This window comes from Pteronotus mesoamericanus, unplaced genomic scaffold (genome assembly GCF_021234165.1).
Source record: "Pteronotus mesoamericanus isolate MK-2021 breed Mesoamerican mustached bat unplaced genomic scaffold, CSHL_Meso_final contig_94, whole genome shotgun sequence".
NCBI lineage: Eukaryota > Metazoa > Chordata > Mammalia > Chiroptera > Mormoopidae > Pteronotus > Pteronotus mesoamericanus.
Window position 1 is genome coordinate 2,949,255 of NW_026555285.1, and position 19,693 is coordinate 2,968,947.

Sequence of the window (19,693 nt, forward strand, 5' to 3'; positions counted from 1 at the left end):
AACATAAGAATATCACATTCAAGTACACCACATGACATTTTAGGTGAAATGTTCAAATTAAAACTATAAATTATTACACCCATATTATTACCCTACCAACCATGCTCAAGCAGGCATTACTTCTGCCACATCCTGAAAATATTTCAAGTGATTATATCTTATATACAAATATGTTACATATCTTTTATATATCAGCTTTACAACCAAGAAGTGGTTTGTTTGGGTTTTTTGTTTGTTTGTTTTTGAAGTCTGGGAGCCATCCCACTGCAATGTAAACATCTAAGAAGGTAACACACCTATCTCCCTGTCACCAGGATGTTTAACTTGGAGCTTCTCTCCAAACTATAAACACTTCTTGTTAGAAAGATTTAAAAGTTATTACCCTTTTTATTAGTTGGATAAAGGCAATTAGTTAAAAACAAAGAGCTACCTCAATGGCCAGGTGAATTTAGGGTGAACTATGAAAAGATGCACAGCAAATAACACTGTCGAGTCCTTTTAAAGGAGCAGGTTACCTTTTATATTGAGGATATGTGTATGTAATGATCATAGCTCCTTTGCAGTGTAAATAAGGTGGATTTTTACATGTCTTTTTCATAGATTACCTACAGTGTTGTGCTTTGGATATGTTTATTCAGTAATAAAACTGCATTCTTTCTACATTTTGTAGATAATATTCTGTGATCATAAGACTTTATTTCCTTAACACTATCCACACACATCACACATGCTATAAAGGGTACAAACACAAACAAGATTTTATACATTCCCTTGTGGAGCTTACATTGTAAAGAGGCTTACCAGTAAGTCTGTATTGCAAGGCAGTGTGAGTACAGCTGGGAAAAAAAACAAAGAGCATAGAAGTGATAAAGAAGATTTGGCTTGGTAGAAAATCAAACTGATAGAAATAGAAGGTAGAATGGTGGTTACCCTGGGCTGGGGGTGGAGGCAGGTAGGGGAGATGGGGAGATACTAATCAATGGTTACAAGCTTTCAGCTACAAGATAAATAAGGTTTGGGAATCTAATGTATAGCATGGCGACTGTAGTTAACAATACTGTATTGTATATTTGAAAGTCGTTAAAAGTAGATCTTAAGCATTCTTACCACATACCAAAAAAAGGGGGTAACAGTGAGGTGATAGATGTGTTAATGTGATTGTGGTAAATATTTCATAATGTATAATGTATATGTATATCAAATCATCATGTTGTACACTTTAAATGTGTGCAATTTTGTCAATTATATCTAAATAAAGCTGGAGCTATGGGGTGGAGCAAGGAGAATAAAGCCACAGAGCCTGGAGAATAAGGAAGACTAAGTGAGGTGCCAAGGAAAGAAAGCATTAGGAATGACAGATCACAGAGGACTTTGAATGCCTTCTGTAGGAATCTAGATATTTGTTTGTTCATTCACTCTCTAAGTAGAATTAGTAACATGAATAGGGATGATTTTCACGAAGATTCATTTGCATGCTGTTGCAGTCATCCAGAAAAAAAACAATGAGGGGTTTGAATGAGGGTATTGGCAGTAAAAATGGAAAGAAAGATGTTTGAGACCTTACAAACAGGAAACTGGCAGATCTTGGATGTAGATTTGATGTAAGAAGCAAGGGAAAGAAAGGAGCTGAGGAAGATTTCAACACTCTGCCCTAAGGGACTGGAAGATCTGATGTCATTAGCAAAGAGAAAAGAGATCATTGATTTCAGAGACATTGAGTGTAATAGGCCAGCAGTGTTTGACTAGGGCTGCCTGGTGGACAGTTAGAAATGTGGTTATGGAGAGACTAGAAATGTAGATTTGAGAGACATGTTCCCAGAAGTTATAGTTGAAGCCATAGACATAGATGAAACTGTTAGGACATAAAAGTAAGTGATTTAAGTATACAGCTGGAAAATTCCTGCATATGTATAGTGCAAAAGGTAGGGAAATAGGAGTATCAGAGACAGCAAGGGAATAAGCTACAAAGGGCAAGAAACCAGAAGAATGCAAAGGCCTTGAAACAAAAAGCAAAGAAAGTTTCCAAAAGAGTCTTCAGTTAGCTTTAGATACTGCAGAGATTAAGGAAGATGAAGATCAACAGTTTACATGGTTGTCTTTCCATATGTACGACACTAACTAGTGACAAGTCAAAATGCAACAGTGGTCACCATTGTCTGTGTTTAACAAACATTTTTGTGCATTAAATAACCAAAAGATGTGTAGTTCTTATTTGTTAAATAGACAAAAGATGCATCACAGGCAAGGTGGTTGTTTACTGGCAGGCAGACACACACACAAACACCTGCATACATACCTGGGGTTCTGTTGCTAGTCTGTAGTATGATAGACAGCTAGTACTCAGTTTCACGTGCTTTATTCTCCCATCCAGAGGTTTCTGAAACTATCTATACAATGTATTACTATCCGGAGGCATCCAGAAGAACTGCAGTAAATAAGATTGAAAAATATATACCACATATAAAATTAGGTTAAGGGTACATTTCAGCTATCTGGGTGCCAAAGCTTTAAGGGGTTGCTACTAGTACAGTGAGAATAAACATTTGTGAGATGGAGCAGCAGCACATTTAGCTGAGCTGCTAGAGGGGCTTCAACTGTTCTCACTTTGGGTGTTTTTATTTTGTTTTGAAGTGTCTTAGTCTGTTCTGGTTGCTATAACAAAATACCATAGACTACCTGGCTTAATGAGAAATATTTACTTCTGCCCTGGCTGGGTGGCTCAGTTGGTTAGAGTATCTTCCCATGCACCAAAAGGTCATGAGTTCAATTCCTGGTCAGGGCACATACCTAGGTTGCCAGTTCGATCCCTAGTCCAGGCATGTATGGGAGGCAACTGATGTTTTTCTCTCTCTCTTTCAATTCAATAAACATATCCTTGGATGAGGATTTTTAAAATATAGTCCTGTAGGCCAGAAAATCTAAGATTAAAATGCCAGCAGTGAGAGAGCTCTGGAGTCTCTTTCATATGAGCACCAATCCCACTCATGATGGCTCTACCCTCATGTCCTAACCTCTTAAAGGCCTCTTCTAATACTATGACATTGGATGTTAGGATTTCAACACACAGATTTTGGGAGGACACAAACATTCAGTTCATAACATGGAGTAATGCTGCATTTTGGGAACTATTAATTTGTCACCAGAATATGTTTTGTTTTACTTTTTTATAAAAACTTGCTGCACATGTTAAACTTCATTTGGATTAAGAGTCAATGGTATTTTTTTCCTGGTTATATATCAGGTTTTGTTAAACAGCTTAACAATAACCCACAACCTTCGGATCAATGTATATCAGGTTTTGTAATAAAAGGGGAAAATTAAAAGTCACTTTACATAAACTATTTTTTTCAGCAAGCTACTATAGTCCATTAATTTAGGTAAGGGAGATGAAATTGTAGAGTCAATTTTGTTATTCTTATCCTACCTCAATACCTAAAGAAGCAAGATAATTAAAGTAAACAATGAAAATAATAAATTTATTTCTAGCTAACTCTTGATGAGAGCTGTAGAGAGAGCTTTTTTTTAAGCTGCAGCAGTGATTGACTAAAAAATATATTCAAAAATGGATTAAGCACAGACTTTAGCTAAAACTGCGAACAGCTTAATAACTAATTAATAACTAAAACTGTGAATAACTTAGTAACTAATACTTTCATGCCTGTGCTTTAAGATGCACTTAAGGGTTATCAATTTTTTTCATGTCAACATTCTAAACTCACATTTATATTTTGATTTTCAGTGAGGGGAAGTGAGGTATATTTTTAAAAATAGAGCTCTCATACAGATTATAGCTTTGATTTTGTGTGTTTTTTAATAGCTTCTAGGTGAACTGATCCTGGACAGACATAACTTTGCCATTATGACAAAGTACATCAGCAAGCCAGAGAACCTCAAATTGATGATGAACCTCCTTCGAGATAAAAGCCCCAACATTCAGTTTGAAGCCTTTCATGTCTTTAAGGTAAAGTGTAAGCTACAGAAATAAAGTGGGCATTTGTTTTCCAGTTTCAAGTGGCAAACTCCCTACTTTTTACTCTTTTATATTTGAAAAAAATTAAGTAGGCAGTTTTTTGTTTTGCATGACTTAGATGAAATTTTAGTTACTTTAATGAATGCCAATTTTTTTCTAAAAGGTTTGCTAACTAACCCATACTCTTAAGTATTTTCATTTTTTTATAACTGAGAAATTAGGTGAATACTGTCTCCCTAAAATTACTAAGATAATCAGTGACTGAGCTAGAATCCAAACCCTGAGTGTGAGAATTTGAATACTTTGCTTCCTGCTTCATGTGTTTCTTCGAACCTTAAATGAAGCATTGAAAAAACACTTAGCTATTACTCATTTTTATTACTTATTCAGAAATATTTTTGTAGATGCATTTTGCTATGAAAGAAAGCTAACCCCTATAATAACTGCTTTCTCCTCCTAATACTTTTTCTTTGATGTAAGTAATGAAGTTGCCTCCTAGAAACTTTAGACAATAAATCTTTTTTTTTAATTAGAGTAGATGAGAAAAATCTAATCTGTAATCCCATACTCCTAACCTAACTGTTGTAAAGGTTAGTAAATATTCTTGTCCTATGCACATATTTGAAGATTTCTTTCTACAGCTGTATTCACATTGTATACAAAATTGATATCCTGATTTTATCACTGAATGCTATATACCATCAGTAAACATTTATTCATTGTCATTATATGTAATTTTTAGAGTCATTAGTTTTATTGGCCTCATAGTTTATCATTGGGCATATTTAGTTTACTTAAATATTCCTGTGTCATTTACCTTTAGATTATTTTCATTTCTTTATACAGTGAGTAATATTGCAATGAGCATTTTATGTATCCAGCTAGGGGGTTTTTTTTGTAATATATTTAGTATTATTTTCTTGGGATTGATATCTATAGTAGAATTAAGGGTTCAAAGAGTTCTAGGCTTTTATTAGTCTTTACAATGTATATTTATTAATTAAATTTATGTCTATACATGGATACATGGGAGTTTGTAAGGTACATAATCGTTGCTTTGAGAGGTAAAAAAAACTTTAGTACATCTTTCAGTCACCAGATCTTCATTGTCCAAAAAATCACTAGAGCAATTCAAATCCAAAAGAATTTATAAAGCCCATTCAATTACAATCAAAGTCCCAACAGGACTTTTCCTGGAACTTAAGTTTATTCTAAGATTTGTATGGCAGAGCAGTTGCCTAGGATTATCTATGCTAATTTTGAAGAACAGATAGAGTAATCCTCCCTACCAGATTTTAAGCTTCTTATACCCAGTAAGATGGCAAAGTAGGATAATGCTATGCTTGCCTCATGCCATGAGCACTTCAAAATTACAACTAAACTACAGAACTATCATTGAGAACCACCTGGGTCTAGCTGAAGAGAAATTCATAACTAAGGATATAAAAAAGAAGCCACATTGACACTGGTACAAGGGAATGAAGACACAGAACTGGCTGGTCCTATACCCACATGTGGTGGTTGAGAATTGGTAGGGGTATCTCAGCTGCAGGGGTCTCCCCTGAGGAGTGAGTGGTCCCATTCCCACACTAGGCACCCCCACCCCTACCCAGGGTTCCAGTGCCAGGAGAAGTCCCTATAACTTCTGGCTATGAAATCCAGCAGTTATTGTGGCTGAGAAGGAGAGCTTCTGGAATCCCATGCATTCCTCTTAAAGGGCCCACACATAGAATTACTCACTGATGGACTCTATCACTCTGAGCTATAACACTGAGATAGTAGTTGAAAAAGCACCAAGGACATACAGGAGGAATTTATTTATCTGGTTTAGGGTGAAGGCTGGAGGGGGAGCTTTCTTTAGACAGTTGTGCTGGCAGAAGCCATTGATCCTTTGTCGAGCCTTCCTCCACCCAGCCTGCAGGCTCAGGTCAACAGCAAGTCTGAGTCTTCATCAGCTAGCACCTTTTGCCATACCATCCCCACCCAACCCCACCTAATCTGCAGGCCCACCCAAACCACTTTCAGTGTCTTTTCCATACAAACGGCCTGTCTTGACTCATGCTTTGGACTTTACTAAATTCTTTCAGATGTTCACAAACGCCGAAGAAGCAGCATTTGGCCTCAGTGTGCCCTGAACTCTTGCTAAGCTACTCCGAGCCCAGCACTAGCAGCCGCCAGCCTCTCTCTCAGGCACTTAGAAGCACAGCACAAGCAGCAGCCATCTGCGGATTACTTTGTAGCTCATATTTAGTGACCCCAGGCAGGGCATAGACAATGGCTGACTTTGGTCTGCACCAGAGTCCCTCATAAGAAGCCCCAGAACAAGCATGCCCAGTGGCGAGCTTCAGAACACACTTGAGCACCACCCAACCACCTCCGCAAGCAACATACCCAATGGGTGGACTCAGCAAGCATCAGGCCCCACTAAAAGGAATTCTGCTCCATAGTGTTGGCCCCTGTACAACATCTCCTCCGCTGTAGTCATGGTCAGTCCTGAGGGTCAGTCCCTCTCTTTGGCATGCCAGTAGCAATCAAGATTCAACTATAAAAGGAAGGCAAACTACATACAACCCACACAGGAACACACCTGGGGTACTGGGCTCAGGTGACCAAGGAGGTAGTGACACTGGACCCCATGGAACACCTATTATATAAGGCCACTCTACCAAGACTAGGAGAAAACTCTACTTAATACATAGAAAAAAACAGAGGGGGCAACCAACATGGGAGACAAGGGAACATGTCCCAAATGAAAGAACAGAATAAAATTCCAGAAAAAGAAATAAACAAAATAGAGACAAACAGTCTACCAGATGCAGAGTTCAAAAGAATGGTTTTAAGGAACTAAGGGAAAGAATATATGATCTCAGTGACAACTGCAAAAAAGAGATGGGAAAAATAAAAGAGAAATATAAAACAAAAAAAAAAAACAAATGAAGAATACAGTAACTGAAATGAAGAATACATTGGAGGCAATCAACAGTAGGTTAGATGAAGCAGAGGATCAAATCAGATATTTGGTAGATAAGGTAGCAGAAAGCACCCAATCAGAGCAGCCAAAAGAAAAAAGAATCCAAAGATATGAAGATAGTTTAAGGGGGTTTCTGGAAAAACATCAAGCATACCAACATTTGCATCATAAGGTACCAGAAAGAGAAGAGAAACAGCATGGGATTGAGAACATATTTGAAGAAATAATGTTGGAATATTTCCCCTTCCCTGGCAAAGTATATAGACATACAAGTCCAGGAAGCGCTGAGAATCCCATACAAGATGAACTCAAAGAGACCAACACCAAGGCACGTCATAATTTTTTTTCTCCTCTTAATTCCCCTCCACCATGCACCCCCCTCCTACCAGCATCCCCCTACCCCCGCCCAGTTAGTTCATGTCCATGGGTCATACATATAATTTATTTGGCTTCTCCATTTCCTATACTGTTCTTAACCTCCCCCTGTCTATTTTGTACCTACTATTTATCCTTTTTATTCCCTGTACCTTTTCCCCCATTCTCCCACTTCCCCTCCTCGCTGATCTCCATTTCTGTGATTCTGCTCCTGTTCTAGCTTATTTGCTTAGTTTGTTTTTGTTTTTTTAGGTTCAGTTGTTGACAGTTGTGAGTTTGTTGTCATTTTACTGTTCATAGTTTTTGATCTTCTTTTTCTTAGATAAGTCCCTTTAACATTTCGTATAGTGATGGCTTAATGATGATGAACTCCTTTAACTTTTCCTTTTCTGGGAAGCACTTTTCCTGCCCTTCCATTCTAAATGACAGCTTTGCTGGATAGAGTAATCTTGGATATAGGTCCTTGCCTTTCATGACTTTGAATACTTCTTTCCAGCCTCTTCTTTCCTGCAAGGTTTCTTTTGAGAAATCAGCTGGTAGTGTTATGGAAACTCTTGTAGGTAACTGTCTCCTTTTCTCTTGCTGCTTTTAAGATTCTCTCCTTACCTTTAATCTTGGGTAATGTAATTATGATGTGTCTTGGTGGGTGCTTCCTTGGGTCCAACTTGTTGGGGACTCTCTGAACTTCCTGGATCTCCTGGAAGTCTATACCCTTTGCCAGATTGGGGAAGTTCTTCATTATTTTTTCAAATAAGTTTTCAGTTTCTTGCTCTCCCTCTTCTCTTTCTGGCACCCCTATGATTCAGATGTTGGAACGTTTAAAGTTGTCCCAGAGGTTCCTCAGCCTCTCCTCTTTTTTTTGAATTCTTGTTTCTTCATTCTGTTCTGGTTGAATGTTTCTCTCTTCCTTCTACTCCAGATCATTGATTTGAGTCTCAGTTTTCTTCCCTTTACTGTTGGTTCCCTGAATATTTTTATTTCACTTTGCATAGCCTTCATTTTTCCCTCCATTTTGCAACCATAGTCAACTATTTCTGCTTTCCTCTAGGACTTTAATGGTGTCACGACTTATATTTACCTCTTTTATCCATCTTGAGTTATTTTTGTGTATGGTGTAAGCTGGTGGTCTAGTTTAATTTTTTTGCATGTACTTGTCCAGATCTCCCAAAGCCATTTATTGAAGAGGCAATACTCCATTTTATGCTTCTGCCTCCTTTGTCAAATATTAATTGACCATGGAGACATGGATTTATTTCTGGGCTCTATTCTGTTCCATTGATCTATCTGTCTGTTCTTATTCCAGTACAAGACTGTTTTGATTACAGTGGCTTTGTAATGTAGTTTTAATCTCAGGTATTGTGATCCCTCTGACTTTGTTCTTCTTTCTCAAAATTGCTGCAGCTATTCAGGGTTGTTTATGCTTCCATATGCATTTTTGAAATGTTTGTTCTATATCCGTGAAATATGTCATTGGTATTTTGATAGGGATTGTGTTCAATCTATAGATTGTTTTGGGTAGTGTGGATATTTTAATGATGTTAATTCTTCCAATCCATGAACATGACATATGCTTCCATTTATTTGTGTCTTCCTTAATTTCTTTCTTCAGTATTGTATAGTTTTCTGAGTACAGGTCTTTGTGGTTTTTATTTGTATTTCAGTAATAACTAATGATGTTGAGAATTTTCTCATGTGCTTATTGGCTATTTTTATATTCCCTTTGGAAAAATGTTTATTCAAATCCTTTGCCTCTTTTTTAAAAGGTTTATATGTTGTTGAGTTGTAAGAGTTCTTTAATGGTATTCTGGATGCTAGACCTTATCATATAAATGATTCATAAATATCTTCTCCCACTGCACTCTCTTGATAGTGTCCTTTGATACATTAAAGTTTTAAATTTTGATGTTCAGTTTATTTTTTTCCTTTGCTGCTCTTACTTTCAGTCATAGCAAAAAAAAATCATCAAATCCAAGGTCATGAAGTTATACCCCTATATTTTCCTCTAAAAACTGTATTAGCTCTTGAATATTTAGGTCTTTGATCAATTTTCAGTTAAATTTTACTTATGGTGTGAAGTAAAGGCCCAAGTCCACTGTTTTGAATGTGGATATCTAGTTGTCCCATGCTGAGAGGGCTTTTTTTAATGAAAAGGTGTTAGATTTTGTCAAATGCTTTTTCTGCAAGTGAAGTAACCATGTGGTGTTCTTTCATTGTGTTAAAGTGGTGTATTAGTTTCCTAGAGCTGCCTTAAGAAAGTACCATAGACGAGTGGCTTAAAATAACAGACAGTTATCTTCTCACAGTTCTGGACACTAGACGTCCAAGATTAGGGTATCAAGTAGAGTCTATTCCTTTTGGAGGCTATCTGGGAGAATCTATTCTAGGCCTCTCTCCTACCTTCTGCTGGTTGTCAGCAATCTTTGGCATTCCTTAGCTTATTGCATAACTGCCATCTCTGTCTCCATTTTCACATGGCATTTCTCTGTGAATACTTGTGTGTATCTGTGTCTAAATTTCCCTCTTTGTAAAAGGATTCTAATTATTGGATTAGGGCCCACTGTATCCAGTATGACCTCATCTTAATTTGATTATCCCTATTTCCAAATAAGGTCACATTCACAGCTACTGAAGTTTAACACTTGAAATTCATCTTTTGAGGGAACTTTTCAGCTTGGCCCTTTTTGAATTCAATATAGTACATGTGATATACCACATTGATTTTATTATGTCAAGCCAACCTTCTGTCTGGTTTTGGTATCAGGATAATGCTGGCCTCATAGAATGAGTTAGGAAGTATTCCCTTCTCTTTTATTTTTTGAAAAATTTTAAATGCATTGGTGTTCATTCTTTAAAAGTTTGTAGAATTTACCAGTGAAATCATCTGGTCTTCAGCTTTTCTTTGTTAGGAGGTTTTTGATTTCTGATTCAATCTCCTTAGAGAAATAAAAGGGATTATAAGAGAATACTATGAAAAATTGTACATCAATAAATTAGATAACCTAGACGAAATGGAAAAATCACTAGGAACATATCAAATCACCAACTGACCAAGAAGAAATAGGAAATCTGAGTCATAGACTGGCTCTCATGCGACTGGGTCAACTACACAGGCTCTTCCTGTTCCAAACCCAGAAATCGAATGCAATCCCTACCTCCTTTGAACCTCTGTAGACTTTCATTCCCATCTCATAGATTCTTAGCATCTTTGTGTAATGTTCTCCCTCGTTCTCCCTCCCCATGTATCTGGGTCAGGGGAACCTTTAGGGCTCAACCTTGTAGCCCCCACTGTCCCTATAAGCAGTCCTTGTTCCTAGTGTTTTCAGAGTTTTATACTGTTAGAGGTAAAGGATGTGCATGCAGTGAGCAGAGAGGCTCGTGGTGAAACACAGCACTTTTGAGGAGTGAGGAGCCCAAAACATGGTAGAGCCTGGAGAGCTATATAGGAGTCAATACTTTTGTGGGTATTCTGATCGTGTAATCATATATGTAGCATCTAACGAGGAAGTATGTCCATTGCAAAATATTGTACCAATCAGATATAGTTTTGAGTGATTGTGTCCTATGATTATAGCTATTGCTGTCTTCTATAGCAAAGTTATTAGTCAAGGATCATTGTTTAAATGAGGACTACACATAAGAATCCTTGTGGAACTTTATAAAAATACAAAATGCCAGACCTCCAGCCTGGATCTCCTGAGTTGGAATCTCTGAGAGGAGGGGACTGGGCAATTGTAAATTCTAAAGCTCCACGTACCTAAGAAAACAGTAACATTAGTGACCTCCAGGGAGGGAAGGTGAGACGTAGACTTTCAACCTTTGCCTTTTTGAATTTTGAGCCAGACGAGTATATTAAATATATTACATATTTAATAAATGTTAATATATATTCAGTGTACATACTATGTCAAATATATTGAATATATGAGTATTTAATTTTAATTGTAATTTAAAATATAATATATAATTTTAAATATATTTCTATATAATGTATAGAAAATGGATATGAATGGGGAATTACTGATTTTCCTTAGGAAGTATGATCCAGGCTTTGTGTGTTATATTAACACAAGTACCACATGAAAAACAAGTTGGATCCATATTGTCTGTGGTGTGTGTTCCTTGTCCTGTGTATTTATTTCTTTATGTTTCAGGTGTTTGTAGCCAGTCCTCACAAAACACAACCTATTGTGGAGATTCTATTAAAAAATCAACCCAAACTCATTGAGTTTCTGAGCAGCTTCCAAAAAGAAAGGACGGACGATGAGCAGTTCACTGATGAGAAGAACTACCTGATTAAACAGATTCGAGACTTGAAGAAAACAACCACTTGAAGTCTCACCAAGATTTCTGCACCAGTTACCATTTCATTTGTTTAGTTTGTACAAAAAGTGTCATTTCATAAAATAATCACTCTTGGGAAGACTTTTGAGGTGACTATTTTTTCTCAATTTTCAGGGTAGATGGAATATAAACATTTGAATAAAAATAATTAACCTAGAATAATATATTCATTTTAATCAAGTCTGTGATATTGATAAAAGCATTTGTAACCTTTTGTTGATGAAAGGCAACAGGGCCATGCACTTGCAGACCTGAGCTCAGTCCCTATGAGCCCCTAAGGAGGAATCCAGATGATGGGTCACTGAGTCCTTGAAGAGGATTAGATTCTCAGAGGAGGGCTGGGTTTGGGGACAGAAGGCATAAAACTATTTTGCTTATCTGTACTTAGACAAATTTTTTAAGGCACTGAAAGACCTGAGAAAATACGATCCATGTTTTCTTGTTCCCTGCCAATACCTTTTAACCAGCTTCCTATGGAATCAATGCCCACCTCCCTGTTCATGGTCCCACATTCCATCCCAAGAGATGTCATCAGCATGCCTGACTCCTGACACAATCCCTGCTGTTCCCTGCGGTAGGGATAGCACAGAACCAAGGATTTAGAAGGGGCAGAGGGGCATAGAGGACCCGTGTGGTATGAACTGCTTACTTGAGAACTTGGAACAGATGGTTAAGAACCATAGTTCTACCTGTAGTTATTGATGTTTCACACAGACTTCTATGACATTCATGAATATTTGGAATATTTTGTTCATAATTGTTAATGAAAGAAAAATGTTTTGTGGTGAAAGTATGTTTTAGAATAGGAATCATTGCATTAGAATGCCTAGCATGTACAAAACCATGGGCCCAGAGAGTTGCACAGGTCTTTAAATCACCTTTATAAATAAAGGAACACTGCCATTAGAAGGGCAGGTGATTAAATGCATGAAAAAATTGTCACATGATTAAAAAATATTTGTTCAGTTTATTTTCTAATAAGCTGCCACTCCTCCCATTAAAGTCTTTGGTGAAAAGGTACAATAGAAAAACTGTAAGATATTGGTCCCAAATACTCTCTTGTACACTAGGATCATTAAGGAGTTAATTTGTACTTTTTAAAAAAGTCATGAAACAACAACAACAAAAAAGATCATGGTTTGTTTTCAGACGTCAAATATATAAAATGGAATTTTAAAGCTATATTTACAACAAGACATTAAATGAACAATTGTTAAACTGTGTTTTTTTCAAAATTGTTTCCAAATCATGAGTTATTGCCTTCCATGGGAACCTTCACTTCTTACAATACTGGGTGTTGTGTTCTTCAACCAGATGTTTCTCCAACCAGAGAAGGAAAGATCCCCCTCCAGGAATCCTTCTCCAGGATCAGTGCCCTTTCTAGATTTTGCATTTGAATAATTATCTGGCAGGGTTTCGTCCTTCTTGGCCGGGGCACAGGTCCATGTTCTTCTGTGCCCAGCATGGACTCCTGAGGCAAGTGGTGTCAAACCTGTGGAACCTTCTTCTAGCATCTCTGGCCAATGCTGGCAGGGGTGGGTCAGCAAACAGCCCATCTAATAACCTTCATTCTTTAGTCACTGAAGTCTGATTTCTTTTATAACATTCCCAGACAGTCAAAGTCTCTAAGGGCTTGAATTTTATGGTTTTGCTTATTTGATTAAAAGACATGAATATTAAATATATTTTTAAAAACGAAGGTACAATAGGCATTAGAAATTTATTTGGTTGCTTAAATACTGTCCCACAACATCATGGAACACATGTTTTCAATTACAAAGCAAGGCCTTAGCATAATCCTCTTTTTATTTATTCTGAACTTGACTTAGCTTTTTCTTAGCAACCCCTTATCCTAGTGTAGTACCTGTCAAACAAAACTAGTCTTAAGAGGCAATAAATGAAGTGGCTAGAGTTCTGTTGTAATTCAAATTTGTAAATTATTAACGTGAAAGAGGGAGCAAGAAGCTCACAAAATATGCTTGCACAACATTCACTGTAAATATTGTGAGAATTTTAAAAGGTCATATTTAATATTCAAAAAGACATTTAAAATAAAGACTAAATAAAAAGGTGCCACTTACTCCATGGTTGGTTTGCATTTTCTGTATCAGTGTTCTTATCAGCGACCCAAACAGGAACATGCCAGGCAGAGCACGGGCAGCCTCTTAGTGGGCATTCAGACTGGGTGCTTCAGGGTCAGCATCATCCAGGTGATGCTAACTACCATTAACCAAGCACTGCCTGCCAAGCACTAAATACACGCATCACATTATTGGTGCTTCATGACAGCCAGCCATTCCCATTTTATTTGAGGAAACTGAGGCTCTAATCAGCTTAATGATACCAGACAGCTTGGGCTACACCTGGAATGCAAACCTACAGTGACCTGAGGGCAAACTCGTGCCCTTCCCTCTTTCATCCACAAGGCTGTGATTAGGGAAGGTCTAAAGTGTCAGGAACTTCTTTGTGCTCTTTCCCAACTGCAGTGTGGGAGGCTTCTGGGGGTTACGACCCTAGAGTGAGGCCAGCAGGAATTGAGATCATAATGTTCTTAGATGAGGCTCTCAGCTAAAGCCAGGCATCTGCCCAAACATTAGGATTACCCCTGGAGAAAAAGCCAAGTGCTACACAGTCCTTTTCCAACTGTTCTCTACTGCCAGCCTCCATGGGTTCACATCCTTGGAGGGCTCTGAGGGAAAATAGATGCTGGGGAGGAGTGAGTGAGCTTTTCAATGCTTCTGTCACTGGCCAAACTGGTTTGTCTGTTTGAGACCCAGCTAGTCTAAGTCAGTATGCAGCCTGGAAATTTCTCAAGACCTGAAAGTGATTGTGATAATGTGAAGGAAAATGAAATAGAAAAATTACTAGAATTTTTTAATATGAAAACAGTCATTTCACAAAAGGAAAGACAAAAACCACATGATCATCTTGATAGATGCAGAAAAAGCATTCGATAAGGTACAGCACCCATTTATGATCAAAACACTCAGCAAAATGGGAATAAATGGGGCATTCCTCAACGTAATAAAGTCCACATATGAAAAACCTACAGCCAACATCATACTTTACAGGCAAAAACTAAAAGCTTTCCCACTAAGATCGGGAACATGACAAGGATATCTGCTTTCACCGCTTCTTTTCAACATAGTATTGGAAGTCCTAGCCACAGCAATCAGACAAGAAAAGAATAAAAGGCATCCAAATTGGAAAGGAGGAAGTAAAACTATCATTGTTTGCAGTTGACATGATAGTGTATGTAGAAAACTCTGTAGACTCCACCAAAAAAAACACTCAACCTAATAAGTGAATTTGGCAAAACAGCAGGATACAAAGTCAATATTCAGAAATCAAAGGCATTTTTGTACACCAGCAATGCAATAGAAGAAGAAGAAATCAGAAAAAAAATACCATTTGATATATGAAGAAGAAAAATAAAGTACCTAGGAATAAGTTTAACCAAGGAGGTAAAAGACCTGTATGCAGAAAACTATACAACATAGAAGAAATTAAGGGAGACATAAATAAATGGAAGCATATACCATGTTCCTGGACTGGAAGAATTAATATCATCAAAATGTCCATACTACCCAAAGCAATTTATAGATTCAACGCAATCCCTATTAAAATACCAATGACGTATTTCACAGAAATAGTGCAGACATTTCAAAAATTTATATGGAACCATAAACGACCCCGAATAGCCGCAGCAATTTTGAGAAAGAAAAACAAAATAGGAGGGATCACAATATTGGACATCAAACTGTATTACAAAGCCACTATAATCAAAACAACCTGATACTGGCACAAGAACAGACCGATAGACCAGTGGAACAGAATAGGAAGCCCAGAAATAAGCCCACATCTATATGGTCAATTAGTATTTGACAAAGAGGGCTGAAGCATAAAGTGGAGTAAAAATAGCCTCTTCAACAAATGGTGTTGAAAGAACTAGACATCTACATGCAAAAACTTGAAATTAGATCATCAACTGACACCATACACAAAAATACACTCAAGATGGATAAAAGACTTAAATATAAGTCACAACACCATAAAAGTCCTAGAGGAGAACATTGGCAGGAAACTCTCATATCCCACGCAGCAATATTTTCACATGTATGTACCCTAAAGCAAGGGACATAAAGGAAAGAATAAACAAGTGGGACCTCATCAAAATAAGAAACTTCTGCATGGCTAAAGAAAACATCAGCAAAATGAAAAGGGAGCCAACCATATGGGAAAATATATTCGCTAATGATACATCAGATAGAGATTTGATCTCCATACATAGAGAAATCACGTGACTCCACTCCAAGAAGACAAACGATCCAATTTAAAAATGAGCAAAGGATCTGGGTAGACACTTTTCCAAGGAACAAATACAGAGGGCCCAGAGACATTTAAAAGGATGCTCAGCATCACTAGCCATCAGAGAAATGCAGATCAAAACGACGATGAGATACCACATCACACAAGTCAGAATGGCCATCATAAACAGATCAACAAACAACAGGTGCTGGCAAGGCTGTGGAGAAAAGGGAACCCTAGTACACTGTTGGTGGGAATGCAGACTGGTGCCGCCATTGTGGGAAACTGTGGAATTTCCTCAAAAAGCTAAAAATGGCAATGGCTTTTGATCTAGTGATTCCCTTGCTGGGACTATACCCTAAGAACCCCAAAACGCCAATACAAAAGAACCTATGCACCCCAATGTTCATAGCAGCACAGTTTACAATAGCCAAGTGTTGGAAGCAACCTAAATACTCATCAGTAGATGAGTGGATCAAAAAATTATGGTACACTTACACAATGGACTACCACGCAGCAGAAAGGAAAAAAGAACTACTACACTTCGTCACAGCATGGACAGAACTAGAGAGCATTATGCTAAGGGTAATAAGCCAGGGGGCGAAAGTCAAATACCATATGATCTCACCTATAAGTGGAACCTAAACAACAAAACAAAGATTCAGGGAAAATATGACCAGCAACATTGAGAGAAAAAAGAAATCAACAGAGTCAAGAAGGAAGGAGGGAGGGGTGGGTGGAGAAAGGGAAGGGAAGGGTCAAGTCAAGGAATGTATATCAAGGACTCATGGACAAAGCCAAAGTGGGGAAGGACTAAGGAAGGGAGTTGGGGAAGAGGGGCAAGGGAAAGTGGTGGTGGGAAGGCAGAGACAAATGTATTTGAACAAAAAAAAATTAATTAAAGAATAAATAAAAAATACAATAGTAAAAAGCTTAATTTAAAAATTGAGAAATACAATAAACATAATGTAAAGAATAAAAATTAAAAATAAAGTGAAAAATAGACAAACCAAAAAAAAAAGACTGTCATTTCAAAAAAGATTTACAGATCTTTCTAGTCTCTTATTAAAGGAAATTAAGATTTTTATATATTTTACCTATTTTTTGTTCTATTGAAAAGACCGTACATACAGCATGAAAAACCATCTTTTTCTCCATGTTCTTTCAGGAATATTTTGGATATTGTAGTGAAGGCCTATAGCTGGATAAAGGTCTGAAATAGAGAGCAGGCGCGCACACTTGCGCCGAGTGACTGGCGAGGGTTGGCGAGCGTGTGTGTGACCCACGCGGGCTGGCGAACGCTTGCACCTGCCGGCAAGGCCTCACACAGACTGGCACCCATACGGCCTGCGAGGGATTGCACAGAGGGACAAGGGCAGGCATAAATTGACCTACCCGCCGCGATTGCGGAACAGCCCACAAAATAAGTAGAGCTGCCCAGAGTCCCTGGAGGAGAGACCAGAAACAGGATTAACCGGAGAGCTGATTTCCTCCCATTTCCGTAGTCCCCATTTGGCGAGGGCAAGCAACGCACCCAAAGAGCCAAAAGCGGGGAAAACACACAATAGAAGACTCTAAACTGACCAGTGCCGCGAAGCTCGCGTGCCAGGGAGGTCAGATGAGCACGGGAGGTCGCGAATAAGCCCCCTGGTCTGGGGCAAACACATGCGAGCCCAGGCAGGTGGGGGACCCTGCCACGCTGGGAACGCGCTCAAGGAGCTCTCGTGAGAGCGCAGAGAGACCCCAAAAAATAGCCCAGCCCTGACCGAAGGGGTCACAGAGCTGCTCCAAGCAGGAGTCAGACACAGGCATTAGACTCCTGAAAGGCTCAAACAAACAACCCAAGGCCCTATAGGGTCAACAACTGACATCATCAGAGGCAAGCCCAGAAAGAAAAGTAAAGGACAAAAATACTTAACAGACTCTCACAAAAATGGGAAGAAAAAGAAGTTCTCCCCAAATGAGTGGAAAAGGGGACTCCCCACAGAGAGACCTCAATGAAATAGAGGCAAGGGAACTATCAGATATGGAATTTAAAACAATGGTTCTAAGGAAGCTCAATGAGCTCAGCCAGCTCAAAGAGAACTATGAGAAACTGCAGAGAAACTATCAGGATCTTACAGCAAACTATATCAGCCTGGAAAAGGACATAGAAACTATCAAGAAGACACAAGAGGATATGAAGAATACCATTTCTGAATTGAAGAACACAGTAGAAGGAATCCAAAGCAGGCTGGATGAAGCTGAGGATCGAATCAGTGAGATGGAGGATAAGGTAGAAAAAAGCTCCCAGAAAGAGCAAGAAATGGAAAAACGGCTCAAAAAGAATGAAGAAGCATTTAGGGAAATGCAGGACAACCTGAAACGCAATAATATCCGTATAATAGGGATACCAGAAGGAGAAGAAGAGGAGCAAGGAATAGAGAACCTCCTCGAAAAAGTAATGATGGAAAATTTCCCTAATTTGAGGAGAGAAAGGCTCTCATGGATCCAGGAGGCACAGAGGACCCCACTCAAGAAGGACCCAAGGAGGTCCACTCCAAGACACATCATCATTAAAATGGCAAATGTCAAAGACAAAGAGAGAATCCTCAAGGCAGCAAGGGAGAAGGAGAAAGTAACATACAAGGGGGCCCCGATACGCCTAGGAGCTGACTTCTCAACAGAAACACTCCAAGCCAGAAGGGAATGGCAACAAATATTCCAAGCCATGAAAAGCAAGGGCCTACAGCCAAGGCTGCTCTACCCAGCTAGGCTCTCCATTAAAATAGAAGGAGAAATACGGAGTTTCCCAGACAAAAGAAAGCTAAAAGAATACATCTCTACCAAACCAGCACTCCAAGATATGCTAAGGGGACTGGTTTAAGCAGATGAAGGAAAAGAATGAGACAGAGAGGAACACAAGTACAAAGAGAAAAGATGAGTAAGTTTCTATCAGTAATATCTCTCAATGTGAATGGACTAAATGCCCCAATCAAAAGACACAGGGTAGCTGAATGGATAAGAAAACATCACCCACACATATGCTGCCTACAAGAGACCCACCTCAGAGCAAAAGACCTACACAGATTGAAAGTAAAGGGATGGAAAATAATATTCCAAGCAAATGGACATGAGAAAAAGGCTGGCGTTGCCATACTTGTATCAGACAAAGTCGATTTCAAAGCAAAGGCCATAAAGAGAGACCCAGAGGGGCACTTTATCATACTTAAAGGAAGAATCTATCAAGAAGACATCAACATTGTAAACTTATATGCTCCCAATATAGGAGCCCCCAAGTTTATAAGGAAATTGTTGGATGACTTCAAAAAAGATATAGATAGCAACACACTGATAGTAGGGGATTTCAACACCCCACTGTCCAAAATGGACAGATCTTCCAAACAAAACATTAATAAACATATCGTGGCGCTGAATGAAACACTGAATCAAAGAGACTTAACTGACATATATAGAATCTTACATCCCAAAGAAGAAAAATACACATTCTTTTCAAATGCTCATGGCAGTTTTTCAAAGATAGACCACATGATAGGACACAAAGCAAGCCTCAGTAAATTCAGGAAAATTGAAATAATACCAAACTTTTTCTCAGACCACAAGGCCTTGAAACTCGAAATCAAATCAAAGAGAAACTTCAAAAACTTGGAAACTCATGGAGACTGAACAGTACACTTTTAAACAATGAATGGGTCAATAATGAGATAAGAGAAGAAATCAAAAAATTT

The 19,693-nt window shown here is 38.3% G+C and overlaps 1 protein-coding gene across 3 annotated transcripts in view; it reads left to right on the forward strand.

Annotated features, from left to right (window-relative positions):
- Positions 1-13,724, forward strand: part of CAB39L (calcium binding protein 39 like) — a 164,262-nt gene extending 150,538 nt beyond the window's left edge. For all 3 annotated transcript variants that reach the window (XM_054586332.1, XM_054586336.1, XM_054586335.1), the window contains 2 exons: positions 3,818-3,961; positions 11,468-13,724. In XM_054586332.1, coding sequence (XP_054442307.1) covers positions 3,818-3,961; positions 11,468-11,647 — 324 coding nt within the window. In that variant the 3' untranslated portion in view covers positions 11,648-13,724. The remainder of the gene's footprint in view (positions 1-3,817; positions 3,962-11,467) is intronic.
- Positions 13,725-19,693: the final 5,969 nt, after the last annotated feature.